At 41.9% G+C, this 19,174-nt stretch overlaps 1 protein-coding gene and 1 long non-coding RNA gene across 2 annotated transcripts; one reads left to right on the top strand and one right to left on the bottom strand.

Moving 5' to 3' along the window:
• Window positions 1-1,159: 1,159 nt before the first annotated feature.
• Window positions 1,160-1,928, bottom strand: LOC103458040 (uncharacterized). The gene is made up of 2 exons (XR_532519.1): window positions 1,598-1,928; window positions 1,160-1,455 (listed from the first exon to the last, which is right to left on the bottom strand). It is a non-coding gene; the product is annotated as an uncharacterized LOC103458040 (long non-coding RNA).
• A 2,445-nt stretch (window positions 1,929-4,373) lies between these two features.
• ufl1 (UFM1-specific ligase 1) lies at window positions 4,374-18,891 on the top strand. Its single transcript, XM_008398584.2, has 19 exons — window positions 4,374-4,590; window positions 4,735-4,880; window positions 4,950-4,978; window positions 5,053-5,150; window positions 5,738-5,852; window positions 5,977-6,107; window positions 6,255-6,313; window positions 6,817-6,963; window positions 8,327-8,502; window positions 9,739-9,918; window positions 10,008-10,131; window positions 10,196-10,318; window positions 11,834-11,954; window positions 12,027-12,193; window positions 14,034-14,164; window positions 14,245-14,325; window positions 15,300-15,385; window positions 15,468-15,648; window positions 15,715-18,891. Exons 1-19 carry the CDS (start codon window positions 4,514-4,516, stop codon window positions 15,919-15,921), a joined length of 2,379 nt encoding a protein of 792 aa, XP_008396806.1. The 5' UTR covers window positions 4,374-4,513; the 3' UTR covers window positions 15,922-18,891.
• Window positions 18,892-19,174: the final 283 nt, after the last annotated feature.

The raw sequence follows: 19,174 nt of genomic DNA, 5'->3' as shown, positions 1-19,174 counted from the left end.
CACACTGCAGGATGATCGGTTAGATCAGCCAACGATCTAAGATTGTCATAAGGATAAAATAGGGGCAAAAAATCATGTAATATGAACTAATGCTCTAGTAGTCGGATGTGCTCATCTTCTCTATTTAAATCTAGTGATTACTGAAGGACAATATATACAGACGTCATAATCTGCACTCTTTTGGTTGAATGCAGTATTTATTTCCACTTTGGCTTTATGTTGTTTAGTTTTTATTCAAGTATGTTTTTTGTTAATGGAGACTGAGAATCCATTTTATCTTTGATTGTTTTGTTTATTTAGTTTATCAGTTCCAGTGTGACATGTTCTTTTGTGTATCTATAAGGAAATCTCATGTATTATTAATCATACCAGCAACATTTGTTATTGTGACAGGCCTATCCCCGACTGGTCCTCACCTCCTGCCTGTTGCCGTCTGTTCACCTGTCTATCCCGGCTGCTGTTCGAAATAAACTTCAGGCTTACCTTTGATTGTGTTGTGTTTGTAATTGTCCTGCACCAGAGTCAGGTAACCAAACATCATTCCAAGGCTGCATGAGGCCTTGTCAGACTTTGATTTAGGGGCCCCTGTAGCTGCTAAAGTCATCAGCATCTCTAACAGCTTCTGTTGGTTAGTGAAATATGGCAGAGGAGAAGTGGTTTAATTGGCCAGCCTAAAGCAATAAGTTATAATTGCAGTTGACTAATTTGTATTTGTAAATTAAAAGATTAAACTCACAGCATCAGATTGTTGCTATGGTAACAAAACAATCTAACTATGAATATTGTTCTTTGAAGTTTTACAAAGAAAAATTGCCAGCTCCTTAAAATCTTGCATTTAAATGTTAAATAATTTAAAATCTTTTAATTTATGTATGCTGAAACTGAATCCAGTTTAACAGCATTGATAATCTTAATAAACAAGTGCTACATTTATGTATCTGTGGTCTGTTTTAAAATATTAGCTTTTATGGGGCCCCTGAAGCTCTTGGAAGCCTGACGGAGCTGCTGACTTAATTTGGATTAAACAGAAGTGCAAATTTGTTGTTTTTAGACTAGTTGCAGGTTTAAATAGCATTTCACTCGAGATGTTTTCCTGTAACATAATTACACAGTAATACTTTGACCAAAATGTGAAAACATGGAACTAGAACCAGTCAGATTAGATGGAATACAGCTTTATTTGTTCTCAATATAACTTGGACATCAGGTGAATCATAATTAAACTATTGAAGTTCAAAACTACAGATTGTTAATGCACTTCTACTCTATAAGAACATCAGACACATTTTTTAAATCAGAAATGTTTCATCAGCATATTGAGCTCATGTGATCCCTGCTCCAGACATCCTGAAGGTAAACACCGACCCAGTCAGGAAGACGGACACTGATGAGACGTCCTACAACTCAGAGGAGCACGAAGAACCATGATGGTCTGCAGCGACAGTTTACCAACATCTGAAAACACATTGGAATATATTATGAATTAATTCGGACATTTTTAAGTTATTTGCAACACACTGACTAACATTAGCTCATGTATATTCGGAACTATTACAAGTTTTGTAGTAGTTTAATACAAAAATCTTCGTTAGCTCACCTGCACCGTCTGAGTCACCTGCTTTCCTCCCCCTGCAAGGTGAAGATCAGCTCCTTCTCACCACATCGCAGCATTCCTCCCACCGGTGCATTTTCTTGAAATCTCAGAAAAATCCCAATCAGGCTATAAAAAAAATAGCTCAGTTCTCTCTTCTTCTTTTGTATCAGAAAAACAACTTGCATGTAACGAAGCACAGCACATGGTGCCTGCAGGCGGCACCCTGCCATAAAGAGCCAAGTTGGGCCGGTGGAAACGTGGTCACTGTGAAACAGAGCCGAGCAAAGCCGGGTTGAAAAGAGGCAGTAGAGCCGGTGGAAAAGGGGCAGAACTGTCACCGTCCCTGCCCTTTTCTGTTTGCTGCAACGGCTGCAGCAAAGCAGGCACGTGCAGAGAGGGGGGAGGGGGGGCTGGGGGGCCTTGAGCACCTGCCCTTTTTGCTCCTTGCCCCCAAGTACCCTTTTGGTCAATTTTTTATTATTATTATTATTATTATTATTATTATTATTATTATTATTATTATTATTATTTTCTAAGCCCTCTTGTGAAACATAACATGTACTAAAATTATTATTATTTTATTTTTATTTTTTTTGTACAACATAATAAGCCCTCTGGTCACCTTGTTACCTTTGACCTTTTGCCCGTGACGCATGACACAGTTGCCTCTCGCACAGTGAGATAAAGCGACTAACTGGAGCTCAACGTARCRAACGTTCCAGATTACARAWCAGTTTTTGGTGAATTAAAAAAAAAACGTTTTTGGTGAATAAAGTGGAGACTTGCTGCTTGTCAGATGACAGAAAACGTTGAAGTATCGTTTCTGCTTCAGCTCAGAGTCGCGGTTTAAGCAGAGAGGTAATGAAATACAACAGACACTGACAGGCCTCTGCGTCTGCCTTTCTCTGAAGAACTACTGAGGGGAGGAGACAACCAGGTGAGGAGAAACTGTTCGTATCTATCGATTCAGTATTTTTATCAGACAGACATTAGGCTGTTGTTGTGCTATTAGCTAGCTGAAAGCTAACGACTTTGCTAGCAAAGCAAGATAACTAAAAGCTTCTTCCCTGTATCTTTAATGATATCAGTCATTCTTCAGTATCGCTTATGCAATAGGGGCACATCGCCCGTCCAAAACTGATCATCTCCATAATGGATATATGTCGGATCTTCTAATTTCCTTTGCTGCATGATGTACATTGCATTCATTCATTCCATCCATCCATCCATTTTCTTGCACCCTTTTTCCCTCAGTGGGGTCGGGAGGGTTGCTGGTGCCCATCTCCAGCCAACGTTTCGGGCGAGAGGCGGGGTTCACCCTGGACAGGTCGCCAGTCTGTCGCAGGGCAACACAGACAGACAACACAGACAGGACACACAACCATGCACACACACTCACACCTAGGGGCAATTTGGAGAGGCCAATTAACCTGACAGTCATGTTTTTGGACTGTGGGAGGAAACCGGAGTACCCGGAGAAAACCCACGCATGCAYAGGGAGAACATGCAAACTTCATGCAGAAAGACCCCAGGCCGGGAATCGAACCCAGAACCTTCTTGCTGCAAGGCAACAGCTCTACCAACTGCGCCACTGTGCAGCCCGCATTCATTCCAGCGTTAGGTAAATGTATCTTGAAGGAAAATAACACTTAAATAAAAGTCCAACAAAGATATTAATTTAGAATTAAAAATAACTCACCCTGAATTACCGTGATAGATATAATGAATGTAATAAAAGTGTCATTAATGAAGGGGAAAAAACTCAACCCAGACTTTAAGTTTAGGGTCTGGTTCACAGAGTATGAAGTTAAATTTGTTTCCCAATTATTCAATGGGGGAAAAAAATTAACCTCAGTTAAGTAAAATAAAATTGTAATCAAAACTTTTGGAATTGTAATGATTTCTTTTTTAAAAAAACAAATCCGTTTAGTTTAAAAAACTTTTAAATTAAATAACTAATTTTTGTCTCGTGAACATAAAGTTATTTGCCAAACATAAACTTTTATTTGCACACATCAGAAATATTTTATTGCGATTCATGTGAGAATCACAAGCAAAACTTTGAGTCACAAACAAAAACTTAGAATATTAAGAAAAGATTTGTTTTGCAAAAAAAATTTCACTTCATGGGACGAATGTGTGATTTAAATGTTTAAAAAAGTTTTAAGCAAAATTCAGTAGGCCTTTCTTATGGTGACATACATTAACAATTCAATTTTTTCTTTTTTTTTCTTTCTTTTTTTCTGCAGTCTCACCTTAAAGTTTTATGCAGCTCTGCTTTCCTGAATGGACCGTCTTCATCTCCACTGCAGCAAACAGGCAGCTCTGTTATAGATTACAGTCACTGAAAGGTTGCATTGTGCCCTTGTTTACATTTTTAATAGTGTAATTATGTAAAGACAAAATATGTCTGGTGGTCCAGCTCTGATTTACATRTCTTGCTAAATTGCAGGTTTGAATATTGCAAAACTTTCCTATAACAAAATAGACCTGCAGAAAGAAATTACTAATAAAATATCTTACATATGCATAGTATTATGCTCTATGTATAAATTCTCCTTAGCTTTGATTGTATATCTCACAATTTTGTAATTTATCATTGTTTATAAAACTTTGAAAGCTGAGAGGCTTYGTTAATATTCTGTCCTAAAATACGGTTGGATGTGCCCTGTTTTTTTTGAGCACCTGCCCCTTYAGTGGTCTCTGCACGGCCCTGCAGCAAAGTGTACTTGCTGGATTTAGCCCGATGTTTTTTTTTTTTCGGTTTTTTTTGTACCTCCAGGCTTGCCGTCCTACGTCACTGTATGTTGACGTGTTTCTTTGGAGCAGAGCTACTCTTCAGTTAGCAAAGTCCTGTGGACAGGTGAGGTGAAGTAAAGCGCTGACAGCGGATTGTCCTCGTGCCTTGTTAGCGGAATAATGGCCGCTGACTGGGAGGAGATTCGCCGCCTGGCCGCGGACTTTCAGCGGGCTCAGTTTGCGGACACAGTACAGAGGTGAGGCCGTTAGCCCAAATGCTAACATGAGCTAACTCGGCTGGTTAAGGCAGCTCACTGTAGTTTGTTCAAGTTTTAAATGTGAAGAAAACCTTGGCGGTGTTGGTTTCTAAAGTCTCTACTATGTCTGTAAACCGTTTCCAGGTTGTCGGAGAGGAACTGCATAGAAATCATCACAAAGCTGGTTCAGGACAGAAAGTTGGATGTGGTGCACACTCTGGATGGGAAGGAGTACATCACTCCAGCTCAGATCAGCAGGGAAATCCGGGACGAGCTGTATGTCCATGGAGGTTGGTACAACATAAAAATATATCAGCCTGTTGCAACTGCAGATGATTCTATTTCAGTGTTTCCTGCAGGAAGAATCAACGTTGTGGATCTGCAGCAGGTTTGTTCCCATSCAGTGACCTTCCATCTGCTGAAGTTGCTGTTGAGATGTCCTTTAAATGATACTTCCTTTAGATCATCAACGTGGACTGGGTCCATGTGGAAAACAGAGCCAACGACATTGCCAAGTCGGATAAAGGGGTCCAGCTGGTCCTGGGACAGCTCATTGATGAGTAAGTACAAGCATCCAATCAGCTTTCTGTTAGAAGATGATTTATTTAATCATAATCAATTAACCACAATTAATATGGAAAAGTCCCGACTCTAATTGTTTGACTTTTTCTAAAGGTTTTATTGGCTCTAGAGGCCTTGATTTGAACGTGGTTAGCATGATTGCAGCATTTGGATTTCAGGATACAGAATATCAGAGAGGGAGAAGACATGGGCAAGGATCATAAGGCCGGGACTCGAACCTGTGACGGCCACATCGAAGACTAAGACCTTTATATATGGGCTATGGTTTATCCTTGCGTCATTTTAAATTGACATTTTAAATTACTTTTTAAGATGCATAAATGGATTTTATATCTCTAGATTTGAGCATACAATATGTTGAAGGTAAAATTCTGAATATTAAAGGAGTCGCATGTTGTTTCCTTTCATTTCCAATAAAAATGTATGAAAAGTCTCATCTAATTCTGTTCTTACTCCCCTGGTGGGACACCTGGCTGACCTACTAGCTGAATAAGGAGGAGGATAATAAACCTGAGAGGCAGAGGCTGGACGCATTGAGCTGTTTTCTGTATCCTGTGCTGTGCAGCGCCTACCTGAACCATCTGGCTGAGGAGGTGAACGACAAACTGCAGGAGGCTGGTTTGGTCAGCATGGCAGAGCTGTGTAAAAGCTACGACCTCCCAGGAGACTTCCTAACTGAGGTGAGTCACCTCATGATGATCTTCTCCTTACCTCAGGCTCAGACATTCAGCCACAGTGGAGTTATTGCTGAGTCAAGCATTTGAGGGTAAAAAGCCCCATCAGGATTGCTTTTTCTCATTTCAGGAAGTGTTGAAACGCCTTGGAAAACTCATCGAGGGAGAGATGGACCAGTACAACAGAGGAGTGATCTTCACCAGAGCTTTTGTTGCACGTCACAAAGCCAGAATCAGAGGCCTGTTCAGTGGAATTACAAGGTACAACTCAATACTCCCATCACATGTTCCCTGTGCAGAACAGAGGCGGCTTGTTGCCACAGAAACTGTGTGTGCACTTCACCATTTTCACCAAAACATTCTTAGAACTTTGTTTGGATATCAGTCTGGTTATGTTGTGCTCTGCAGACCAATACCCGTCAGCAGCATGATTGCAGCATTTGGATTTCAGGAACACCTCCTGTACAGTAAGGAGACTTTACATGATTGTTTCATATCATTTAAGGGGCCAGTATTATGTATAATTACTTTTTTGAGCTTCCCATCGTCTTGTATTGAAGTGTTGCTTTGATTCATGCATGTTTGAAAAATCATTTAATCTCCTGTGGCAACCATTCAGCTGTCCAAAACCCTGGGTGGGCCTCGCCCCGCCTGCTCGGAGCAGGTCCCAAGCTTCTGAGCTCCAACCACACAGCCCAGAGGAGCAGCCCTCCTCTGGGACGTCCCCAGTCAGATCCTCAGACTAGTCAGCAGGAATTACCAAACACCTGGTGAAACTGCGCATCTGCTGAGTGCAATGTTAAATTACTAAGTCAAATTTCTTTCTATAACATTTCTATAACAAATGAAGGTAATACAATTACTTGGTAGAACTACAAAATGGCAGTATGTGCCAGGAAAATACATAATACTCCCCCATTAAGTGAGTGTTTTGTTTTAGTGAGTCTTGATTCATGCATTTTTGTCCCAGCCGTTTTGGAGGAACTGGTGAACAGCGGACGTCTGAAGGGAAGCGTAGTGGGAGGACGACAGGACAAGGCTGTATACATCCCTGACATCTATGCCAGAACGCAGAACGCCTGGGTGGACTCCTTCCTCCAACAAAACGGATACCTAGGTCTTTGCTTTTGTTACTGGAGAAATACACTAGATCAGAGGTGCTCAAGTCCAATCCTCCACCCTGCATCGCTTTCCCAAAATGTATGAGTCAAAAGGCTGACTTTCCACACTGGCAGTAACTCAGCTCTGCAGAGACCTGCTAGTAAGCCATTCATTAGCTCGAGGGGCTTTAGACAAGGAATACATATAAAAGTTGCAGGTTGACAGTTATTAAGGACTGGGCTTCAGGATCCCAAGGCAAACATGGTTTGATTCAGCTTTGCTTTATGACATCAGCTTCTTGCAATGAGCGAAGGGGAAAAAGATCTCTTTCTGTAGAACCTTGAAATATCTATAAACTGGTCATCTTATCCTTTCCTCACAGCATTCTGTGACTTGGGGAAGATTAATTATTTTCCATTTAGATTACAAGAACCACTCTCTTTCATTCTCAACCCTCCATACATCAGTTTTAAAATGTTCCTCCTTAGAAGAGGTTCTAAATTACATAAACCTATCTGTCAGATAGACAGAATCTGATGGAGACTGTCTTTCTCTCTGCCTGCATGCATATATATATATATATATATATATATAATATGAAAAGATCAACCTCCTCTGCCTCCTCCCTTTGATCCTACAGCTTTCGGAGACATATACTGTTTGGTAAGAAACAACCAATCAGAGGAGGGTCTTAGTGCTGTCAATMATTCTGATTGGTTKTAYGATGGCTGAGATAACTGTAGGACTACCGGGAGGAGGCAGAGAAACCAGATTCTTTTCACAATTTATCTGCCTCATATTATACAACATGGTGACAATTTTAAGAAATATATAAAGATAAAAGAAAGCATATGTTTGCAAAAGTTACATACTCCGGCTTTAAGAAAAAAAATTGAATAATTCATTTGATGATTACATCTCCAATTTTATTAACAATTCAACATTCATAAATATCAGTTTTGGGATGTTCACATTTTATGCTTCACTTTCATCAGTTCTACAGCAGAATGCTCATTGAATTCACAGCCTCTGACCTCCAACTTCCATCCTGTGTGCAGTCTGGTGGAGGCTCAAGTCTAGAGCGAATTATGCAAACCATAATTAACCATTAATGAATGTAGTCATTAATGTTCATTGACTGATGAACATTGAACTTGTAATGCATCTGAAATGATATTTTAATCATTAAAAGGACGTTTTAAGACCTGCTGCTGTCAGTAGATGACAAGGTTTTCATCAATTGTGAAAAAATTATTTCAGCTGCTTTTAGCTTCCTTCTTAAGAACTGTTCTACTCTTCCACACCAGCTTCATGTTCCCCTATGTTATGTATCTACTGCTCTCTTCAGCTTGAAGCATCTCCTCCTTTTCCTTCTGCAGAGTTCGATGCACTGCTCCGTCTCGGGATCCCTGACCCGTCCAGCTACATCAGGAAGCGCTTTAGATCCAGCAAGCTGCTATTCCTGCGTGCCACCTGCGTGGGTCAGGCTCTGGTGGACCAGGTGGAGGCCTCTGTGGAGGAAGCTGTTAACTCTGCCACATGGACCGACCTCCAGGTGGTCAGCCCCCCCACCCAGCAAAAATTAGACGCGTGGATATGATTGTAAAGAAGGGAAAGTGGGTTCCTCAGCTAGATTTGGTTTATTTATTTGAATATTATGCACCATTATGGTGCCCAGCATACATAGACTGACAAGACACTATACATACAGCTGAAAGGGCATCATTCAATAGCCAACTTATGCGCTTCAGACAACCAAAACAGATCAGTTTTTATTTTGCATTTTGATCAACATATTATTTCTCAAATTCTAACAGAACAGTAAAATATGTGGTTGAGGATAAATGTAATTTTATAAAGTTCAAAAAACTCCCATAAATGTTTTTCTTCTGGCAACCCCCTTTGAATCTTCCCACTTCACTCACCAGAGGCAGTGGATGTTTAAAGTGACCCTATTATGAAAATCCACTTTTTGAGCTTTACGTCATATTATAATGTTATAATATGACATTGCTTTGATTCTTTCATGCATACGTAAGAAATCTCTTGTGGCAACCATTTAGCTGTGGGAAAAAATGCCTACAAATACCTAGCCCCATCTTTGAGACACAGCTCCTCCTCAGAACTACAGTTTACAAGTTGCTGACCTTCCTCTTAACTCAGCAGCAGTTCGCTGCGACTCCCCCACTCAGCTCCGCCAGACTAGCCAGCAGCAATTTGCAAACACTTCTTGGAACTTCACATGTGCTGATTTCATTATAGGAGATACTGTTCAGTAAAATGCTGGTAAAAAAAAAAAACTGTTAAAGAGGAGCCATCTTGTGGTGACTTCTGAAGGCGGAGTTTCAGAAAGACTACAAGTCTTTAAAGAGAAAGAGGTCCAATTTCAATGTGTTAAATTGCCAAGTAATTTTAAGTTTTATTTGATATATATATAGCTTTTTTTTAACAACCCAGGGTTGTTATATCCCTTCCTGCTGCTCAGGAAGTGATGGTGCCATTTTATAGCACTGTGTGCTTGGAAAACACACAATACTACCAATTTAACTTATCAACCATCTCGGTTTGAAACGCATCCTTAATCTGAATGTAAGTTTTAAGTTTGGGTTTTCTGCTAATGTTCTGCCACCACTGATCTGTATACATCTTGAACATAAATTGTTTAATTAAATAACAGGATAGACTATYCCTATAAATATGATGTAAATCTCAAAGGGAAGAGCTAGAAATTCCTGCTCCATGAATGCTTGGCCTGCTCTAGTTCTCATTGGGCTTTCTGGTCGTGTTCCAGTCGGTCCTGCCCAGCTGTCTTTCCATGGAGGACATGGGGATGCTCATTAACCAGGCCCTGAGGAACGCTAATGTCCAGTCGCAGGCCAGTGTTCTTGGGGGTACTGTGGTGGTCAGTGAGAAGTTCATCGGCATCTGCCAGGCACTATTTGAAGACGCCATGCAGCAGAAGGCTCAGAAGGTACAGTTTCCTTATTTAATTCCTCCCTCTGTGGAGAGTTCCTGTGCTGAGCCAGCATGGTTTCTGATTTCTGCGTCTGTGCTGCTCAGGAAGTGAACAACCCAGTGTTCCTGATAACGGAGGAGGACCTGAAGCAGGCGTCTGCTCTGGCCGAGATTGCTGCTCCGTCCAAGAAGGAGAGAAGGGATGCCGAGCGCAGGAAGAAGGCTGCAGGTCCGGCTGCTTCAGTAATGGCGGGGTCTATGCGAGTGTTGGGCTCTAACTTGTTGTCTTCCAGAGGGTAGCGGCAGCGCCAAGGCTGGTGGGGGTGGCAACGCCAGGGAGATCCGCATCCGCAAGACCAAGAAGAAGGGCAGGAGGGACGAGGACAGCGATGAGGAGGCAGGAGCATCACAGCAGAGTATGTATCTCTTTACCAGAATGTAACAGTAGCTGAATTTCCTCTACAAATATGTGCACGTTTTGTCTATATTCTGGTGAAAAAACACAATTTCTCATTAATGGTGTTTCCATTAAATAAGGAATTAAAGGGAAATAACCCATAAATAAGCTTGTTCACATGATAAGTCATTAAAAACAATGCAGCGACTGATCTAAACAGTAGCATGAGATATATTCTTAATTCAGCCCTGGCTCTGGCACTCATCTATGGGAAAATCAAAAGAGACATCGGCGTCTCATTCAGGCACTGGAGTGGCTGCGTTTTTGGGTAAATTATAGTCTGTGATTTTACAGAAGAGTTTTGGATCCAACATTTTAGATTGACACTCGACGCACAACTGCACTAACAAAAACCAACCGTTATCCTCCTACAACTTCCTGTCACCTTCTGCCAGCCATCACATGCAGCTGTTRATCACATGATGAGTGCTATGCAAAAAATGTATTTCCGTTGTTTCGTGAAATACAGTGATTCCTCGTTTTTCGCAGGGGTTGCGTTCCGAAAATAACCCACAATAAGTGAAATCTGCGAAGTGGTTACCTTTAGTTTTTACATTTATTATACAGCATAATTAAATACTCTACATTGAAACCAAAGAACAAAACCTGTTTTCAGATCAGCGGATGTGCGTGTTCATCAATCACGGCATTAATGTGATCTGGAGTCATGTCATTAAAGCGTCTCCTCCAATCTGCCCCGCGAGATTCACAGCTGTGTCTATGACAGAGATACAGGACACAGTTTTTTTCAGCAGGCATTCAAAGTTTCAATTTCCATCTCCTGAATAGCCAATCTGTATTGCGTATATTTTAGCCAATCAGGACGCAGAACACAATGCACTGTGGAAAAAAACTGCACACAAAAAATCCGCGAAGCAGCGAGACCACGAAAGGTGAACCGCGTTACAGCTGATCCCTCGCTGTGTTATAGCGAATGATCAGCTGTACATCTATTTCGATACGGCCAAAAATCCACCTCTCCCTAGTGCAGTGCTTCTCAATTCCAGTCCTCAGGCCCTCCTCCTCTGCATGTTTTAGATGTCCTTCTATTCCAGAACAGCTGATTCAGATGATTGCATCCCCATCAAGTACTGCAGAAGCCTGTTAATCACTAACAGATTCAATCCAGTTGTGTAGCAGAAGGGAAACACCTAAAACATGCAGGGCAGGGGGGCCTGAGGACCGGAATTGAGAAAAACTGCCCTAGTGTAATGACTTTTTATCAAAAAAGTGTTGTCCCCCCCCAAATTCAGTGTTTCCATTCTACAAATTTAAATTGGTAATTTTAATTGAGCAATTCTACATTTAATAGACACACAGCTTGTGTCTCTGGATGCACATTAAAGCTGCTCACTGAGCTTTACTGTCTGCTTGGCACCCAACACCCCGGGTTGTCAGGCTGTTTTCCTTTCTGGGTGGCAGATTTAGTGGGAGTTTTGCAGTGAGGCTTATCAGTGTGTTCTACTCTACCAAGGTCGCAACAGGCCAGTCGAGGCTCCCTTCATGGCCCAGGAGGAGATCGCTGCTATTCTGAAGGACAGACTGAACGACTGTCCTGAAGACATCCTGTCTGAGCTGGCCGAGTTGCTGGTCAGGTAACTTGCCACATCTGACTCGGCTCACTTTCCCCTCACACAGCAGTCAGTGTCCTGTCTCCATTTCTGCAGGCCTCTAACCAAAGCTTACCAGGACGTCCTGAGGACTGTCTTCATGTCCTCCAACAGCTCACCTTCAGCGGCCTGCAAGAAGAAGAGCATGAAGGATCTGCAGGAGGAGATCAGTAACCTGTACAACAACATACGGCTGTTTGAGAGAGGCACCAAACTATTTTCAGGTCTGCCCCTGTTAGTCTTACAGACAGCTGAATCAGTGCTGCATGCATGCAGCAGATCACATAGTTTATCAGGTCTAAAATATGAAATGGAGTATATATATATATATATATATATCAGAAGACGCGCTAGACTTTTTTGTTATCCATCATCTTGATCGACTTAAAAAATTTGGTCATGTACTATTGGTATAATTTTTTTACCTGTCAAAATAATAATCATAGTAACATAGGTTATTTAGCCACATTTTTATGCGGTTTAGTTAATATTCACCTAGTTGAATCGTGAATCCAGATTCCATCACACTTAAAGCAGATAAATGCAACAAAATTTTTCTCCATGGTGACAAAAACCACTGACTGTGGCCCCAATAACTTATAATTAAACGACTCCACTTAAATTACCAGCACTTCACCCGCTGGGGTCTGAACACACAGCTTCACAAATTCCTCCTGGTTCGCATCTGCAGAGAAATCTGCACTGGTTCATTCGGTCAGTTGGATCTGTCTGATTAAAATTGATCAATTCAACTCTGCGAGTTTTTTTACCGTGCGGTCCGGCGTGCTCTATTCGAAGGATGTTTTTCTTTTTGTGTGGTTTTGCTTCTCTGAAACGGACAGATGTTCCGTTTGCTGCAATCCTACAGAACACCCCTCTCCAGGGTGCACCCAGAAGGCTCCATTTGTTAAAACCGCAGGTATGGGTTAAGTTTAATTCTTCACTGTGGCGGAGCCTGCATTGGTTGTGCAGCGCACTGCATATGTTCCCGTCTAATTAACTTCTACACCTTTATTTATGTCCTCAAAATAAACTCCTGGCTCCTGTTTAGACTATAAAACAGCATTGCATTCTCTTTCGTTTTCTCTGGTCTGTAATAGAGACTTGAATTAAAGGCGCCATCTCTACCAAATATTTTGAATGCGCTTCCTAACCAGACACTCCAAATCATCCGGTCCACAACTCTTCAACATGCGGTCAGCTCCCGGTCAGAAAGACGCATTTAGTTCAGAGACCATGAGATGATATTCAGAAAGGATTTTTTTGTGAATTGATTTCAGTTGCCTCTGCGATGAACTCTTTGCGTGACGTCTATAATGTCTGCCCGTGTGCAACAGTCAGGGGTGTTAATTATAACCTGTCAAATGACCGACTGGCTTCAAATTTTCCGGTTGTTTAAAAAGATAACCGGTCAAATCCGGAAAATATTCCATATATATAATATATATTATACTTTTGAACCTTTATTAATTTAATTATTAGGACCAAGTAGCAATTAAAAAATGAAATGTGAATACAAAAATGTTTGAGTTTCCTTTTCTAAAGGATTAAAAAAAAAGTTTCTAAAAATGTATGTGCTTAATAAGTCCATTTGACTTGGTGTCTTATAAATTCACTTAAATATTTTTAGCCATCAGTATTCTGATGCTTGAATTTCTTTTGAGAAAAATACACCTATAAAAAAAGCCAAAATATTTTTTTCGGCTTTTTTGGCCACTGGCCTACCTTAAATCATGGTTTAAGGTAGGCCTTAAACCATAAAAGTAATTCAGACAACAAACTTAGCATTGAAATAACCTTTCAAATATTTAAAATAACAAATGGAAAATATTAACTTTCCTAAAGTGTGCCTTAAATTCTGATATGTTGGATGGTTCAGATTCTAAAAAAACAGGTGAACTAGCCCTTTACGCTGCTGAATTAGTACCATGTTTATTCCTGATTTGGGAAGATGGATCATTTTAAAGGTCGATGTTCTGTTTAGAATAAGTGTTTCAAAAATCTAGAAAATAGAAGTTTTGTGGAGTCAGCATCAGGTTTCAGTTCTGAATCTCCTTGGTACAGATGAAACTCAGATCCAGATCATCAAGCACATCCTGAAGACCTTGTGCACTGATGTGACCAACATTTTGGTGAACTTCCTGGCTGCTGACCTGATGATGTCAGTCGACAACCCCAGCACCATCACCACCGAGGTCTGCTTCTGAGACTCCCACTGAAACCAGCCAGGGTTCTGAAGGGTCTGATGATTCTGACTGTTCCTGTGTTGCTTCAGGTCAGAGTGAAGATTCTGGGCAAACTGTCAGAAGAGACCAGAGGTCCTCTGATGAAGCTGCACAACTGCCTCAATGGCAAGGTGAGCTGTGAACTGGAAGGTGTGACTCCTGAGGAAACCATAGATCAGCGGTGCCCAAAATCGGTCCTCAAGGGCCGGCATTCTGCATGTTTTAGTTCTCTCCCTGGTTTAACACCTAGATCAAATGATGGCTCGTTCGAAGACCTACAGGGGCGGGCAATCCTGGTCCTGGAGGTCCGGTGTCCTGCAACTCTTAATGTCTCCCTGGTCCAACACACTTGAAACCAACAGCTGAATCTCCTCCTCAGTGCAGTCAGGTTCTCCAGAGTCCTGCTAACGACCTCATTATTTGACTCAGGTGTGTTGAAGTTGAGACGTGTAAAAGTTGCAGGAGACCGGACCTCCAGGCCTGGAGTTGTCCACCCCTACAAGAAGAACATTGATATGCTGAAAAGGTCGTTACTACCATTAGGCACAGGAAGAGAACTAAAACATGCAGCCCGTGGAGACCAACTTTCGGCACCACTGCTGTAGGTAGAACAAGTTGGGCCTCAGAGTTGCTGTCAGCCTGCTGGCTGAACTCAAGAGGTTCAAGTGATCTGATGTGGATGTTCAAATCTGGAAATAACAAATAAGACATGAGTTTAATTGACAGCTGTCAATTTGTATTATAGGCTTCTGGTTGTTTTTCCATTACAAATGTGCAATAAACTTTGTAGATATTCTGGCAATGTTGTGGGGGAAAAAACGTATAAAAACAACATGCCGCACCATAGTCCTCCAACCATGCTTCCGCCAATAGTAACATCCAGTTGTTGGTCGGTGACTCATGATGTGAAAAAAGTGTTTCCATTGCAGTTTTGCAGCTTCTGTCTTGTGATAGACTGGAAACCTCTTCAGAGTGAACCCCAGCCATTGAGCTGGAGGCCTGTCTGCAGCCCAGTGAGCTTTGCAGCTCAGTGTTTCTTTAAGGTTGTAGCACTGATTCTGAAAACTGATGTATTTAATTTGAAATCTCTTCCTGTTTATTCCAGACAATGGAAGACTTCCTGAGCAGCTTGGAAGCCTCTGCAGAGGTCTGTGGCTTCATGCTCAAGAAAGGAGACAAGAAGAAGGAAAGGTAATGGGAGCACTGGTTTACTACCCAGATCTGAACTGTATCTGGATGTTTTCACAAATCAGAGGTGTGTTAATGCATGTAGACAGGCGCAGTTCCTGCACCGCCAGGCCCTGACAGAGCAGCTGAAGGAGGCAGAGGACCCAGCGCTGGTGCTGCACCTGACCAGTGTGCTGCTGTTCCAGGCCTCCACCCACTGCATGCTGCATGCGCCGGGCCGCTGCGTCCCACAGATTATTGGCATACTGACGGGCCGCATCTCACCGGTACGTCCGGCACAGGTCACTACAGATCCACAAATACCCAGCAGCTGATTGTGTGTTTGTTTCCAGGAGCAGCAGCAGCTGCTGTCTGCCTACCAGGGCCTGGTGGTGAAGCAGCTGGTGTGTCAGAACCAGAGCAAGAAGCAGGAGGAGGAAGATGGTGATGAGGAGGACAAGCAGGAAGCCAGGAAAGTCCGTGCCCAGCTGCTGACCCTGACACCCCAGGTGAAGCAGCTGGTGCTATCTCAGAGGAAGACATCTGTCAATGAGGACTGAAGAAAAAAAAACATCCTCCTTCCTGCTCCTCTTCAATATGAAGTCAGACAGTAATCCTGTATGTCATGAGTTGTAAATGTGGGAATCATTTCAAATCATGAAGTGAAAATCCTCTGTGGGATGAGTCCAGTAAACACATTAACATAGAAGTCCTCAGTGAGGTACTGATTTTCATAATAAAACTGCTTATTTCCTCGTGTGATCAGTTCATTTCCCCTTAGTGAATCATTTCTCAGCAGGCTGAGCCAAACCACAGAAATTACTTTGACATTACAAAAAGAATCCAGCAGGAGCAGAAGCTGAACCGCTTAAGAGATATAATGAACCGCTGCAGATGCGTCTAAATCATAGGTGTCGAACTCTGGCCTGTTGGTCAAATTTGGCCCGCAGCATAATTATAGTTGCCCTGTGAGGCACTACTAAATGACTACTAGAGCTGCCCTGCTGGTATTATACAGCAGTGGTCCCCAACCTTTTTATTGCCGCAGACAGGTCAAGGCTTGACAGTTTTTCTGCGGCAGAGGTAGAGGGGCTTCTGCATGTTGGTGTGTCTGCTAAAGGTTAGTTCAAATGGCACAATTTTAAAATTTTTGCCCCAATTTTTTCCTTGTGACAATTTTGGAACCTTCAAGATTCATTGTCATTCAATAATGAACAAACCGTTCATTATTGAATGAATGGCTGTCAGAAACATAACGTCAATATTATGCTCAGTGATGAAATACTTAATAGAACAAAGTTACTTTGTGTTACTTGAAGGCTGAAAGTTCTTCAGTCTGAGGTTTGAATTAAGACTGCCTTATTTTGTATTTCTGTTTTTTGTAAAGTTTCTTGTAGTAATCCGGACAGGTAATGTCACATTCTGGAGGAAGACGAGTGTAAAGATAATATCTGGACCCCGGTCTCAGACATCAGAAACTTAGAGTGCTGGATCCTCTGAGAAGTCTGAGGCAGGTGGTTTAAATGAAATGAGGTCTGCTACGTGAGCGCTAAGGAGAGACGTGCCGAGGTGAACCTGTTGATTTATCTGTTTCAACAGATCTGTATCTCCATCTGTAAATTTGAGAAACTCGGGTCTAGGCTTCGGGTCATTGCTTCAAAAAAAATGTCTTCTAGACCAGAAGACATTTCTATGAAGTGGGGGAGCAGAGAGGGAGGGGGGAAAGAGGAGAACTTGTTGCTCTGTCTCCAGTCAATGTTATATCAGCTTGTTGTGGTATAGTTTGCTCCTGATACGCTGAGGGCTCCATCCTAGCCAGACATCCTTGAACCTGTTCTGAAGCGATGGTCACATTGTTGTTCTTGTTGATAAAATGAAACATGTTTGSAGTGAGCAGCCTTATTCCGTGTTTGTTAAGATTGTGTCCTCCTCTTCCAAAGAGGTGAAAGTTCTGCCAGTTGATCCAGAGGTTATCGATGAAGGTCACTGAGCTGGCAGAGCAGGTTTTAATCAGCCATTTGTTTATCATAAGCAGCCTGGAATGTTTTTCGTCTCCCCATTGAGGACCACTGAGAAATAACTTCGTTTTTAATTTTCCCATAGTGTCCAGAAGAATATTAAAGTCCTTTTTCAGAATCTCGGATTTTTGCTTTGCCAGATCGTTGGCTCCAACATGCACAACTAAAGTCTCAATGTTTGGCTGATCAGTGGTTAGAGAGAGCACTTTGCGGGTCAAATCAGATACAGTGTCACCAAGAAAAGAAACCACTCTCGTTTTCTTGGGATTGCAAACATGACTGATTCCATTTACTGCCTCATCTCCAACAATAAGCACTCTTGGCATACCTTTCGTTTTCCTGGTGGTCACTTTGTCCTTCGGAGCTTTGTGCGGTGGATGTGTTGGTTTAGCCTCATTGCTGATGTTTGAAGGTGGGTTTTCACTCAGAGGCTCAGGCTGGAGTGCAGAAAATCWGTTTTTCAGTGGGATTCCCWCGGAGTCAGGATGTTTTGAGGCTCGGGCTGGTCGCTTTGTCCTCGGGAACGGGGTCGGTGTTGAAGTTAAAGGTGGGTTTTGGCTCAGCCGGCCGCGCTGATTTGTCCAGGTGAGGGGTTCTCCCTGGTAGTCGTCTCATGGGATCTGCAGTGTGAGACTGTTTCGGCCTGGCACCCTGACATGTAAGTGTCAGCCAATCACAATTCCCAAAAATTAACCCAGAAATCAACTGGCTAACAAATGTATTCTTAATTATGCATGCATAGGGTATAATGCAAACAGCACCATCAGAGATGCAATAAGTTTATAGCAGGTGTGTGAATGATCTAATGATCGGACTRCTGATTGCAACCAGTCCACTTGCTAGCAGAACTAGAGGACCCCAAAACAAAATTTTGCTTAGGGCCCCGTGGAAGCTTGGGCCAACCTTGATTACACATATGTCACTTAAATTACTTTATTGTTCATTTGTTTATTGATTTTATCTCATTTTATTGAAATCTATTTAATTTTTTAGTGTAGTGGATTTCTTTATCTGGGACCTGAGTTCAAATTTTGTACCACAGACAATAAAAAAATTCTTGAATCCTTGGAGTGCAAAAATATTAACACTGCAAGGTCAAAAGTCAGTTATGATGTATTAATACTATTTTCTTTGTTTGAGTTACTTTGGTGTTTGGCTCCCCCTCCCTGGCAGACAAAAGGCGTGATAAAAGGCTGAGGTTCCTGAAGTACTGCTGATGGCCTAATTGGACTGAACCACATGCTTTATATGCTGGGGGGTGTTTTGGGTCTTATTTCTTTGTTTTGGGTTAGTTGTCAGGTGGCAGCCATTTTGTTTTTCCCTATTGTTTAGCTAAACCAGTATTTAAATCCCCTTATGTGTCATTTCAGGTTAGGTCAGTCTGTTTTATGTCAGTTACGTCTTTGAGTTTAGTATTTTGTGTTGACCTCTTGTATTGGCATGCCTGTCTAATTATTATGTTAATCATTGTTCATACTTTGAGGTAAATAAAGACGCACTTTTTTAATTCAACATGTGTTCTGCATTTTGTACTGTTTGGTCCCTGACACCTGTACAGCTTCTCCTTGTTCAAAGTGCGCTGAATTGTCGAACGATGCACAGTGACACCATCTGCAGCAAGATGACGCTGCAGGTCTTTGGAGGTGCTATCTGCCTCTCTGATATTTTTATTGGCCTGCCACTTCTGGGCTTAAGAACTGTCCCTGTGGTCTTCCATTTCCTTACTATTTTCCTCACAGTGGAAAGGGAAAGTTTAAATCTCCGAGATAACTTTTTGTACCTTTCCCCTAAACAA

Source organism: Poecilia reticulata, linkage group LG21 (genome assembly GCF_000633615.1).
Source record: "Poecilia reticulata strain Guanapo linkage group LG21, Guppy_female_1.0+MT, whole genome shotgun sequence".
Taxonomy (NCBI): Eukaryota; Metazoa; Chordata; class Actinopteri; order Cyprinodontiformes; family Poeciliidae; genus Poecilia; species Poecilia reticulata.
This window is presented reverse-complemented; position numbering and strand designations above follow the sequence as displayed.

Bases quoted from the DNA above. Each gene is read 5' to 3' on its own strand.
- ufl1 (XM_008398584.2), top strand. From the start codon at position 4,514: ATGGCCGCTGACTGGGAGGAGATTCGCCGCCTGGCCGCGGACTTTCAG. The intron at 4,881-4,949 runs GTTGGTACAACA...TGTTTCCTGCAG, and splicing joins CGAGCTGTATGTCCATGGAG to GAAGAATCAACGTTGTGGAT. The intron at 4,979-5,052 runs GTTTGTTCCCAT...TACTTCCTTTAG, and splicing joins ACGTTGTGGATCTGCAGCAG to ATCATCAACGTGGACTGGGT.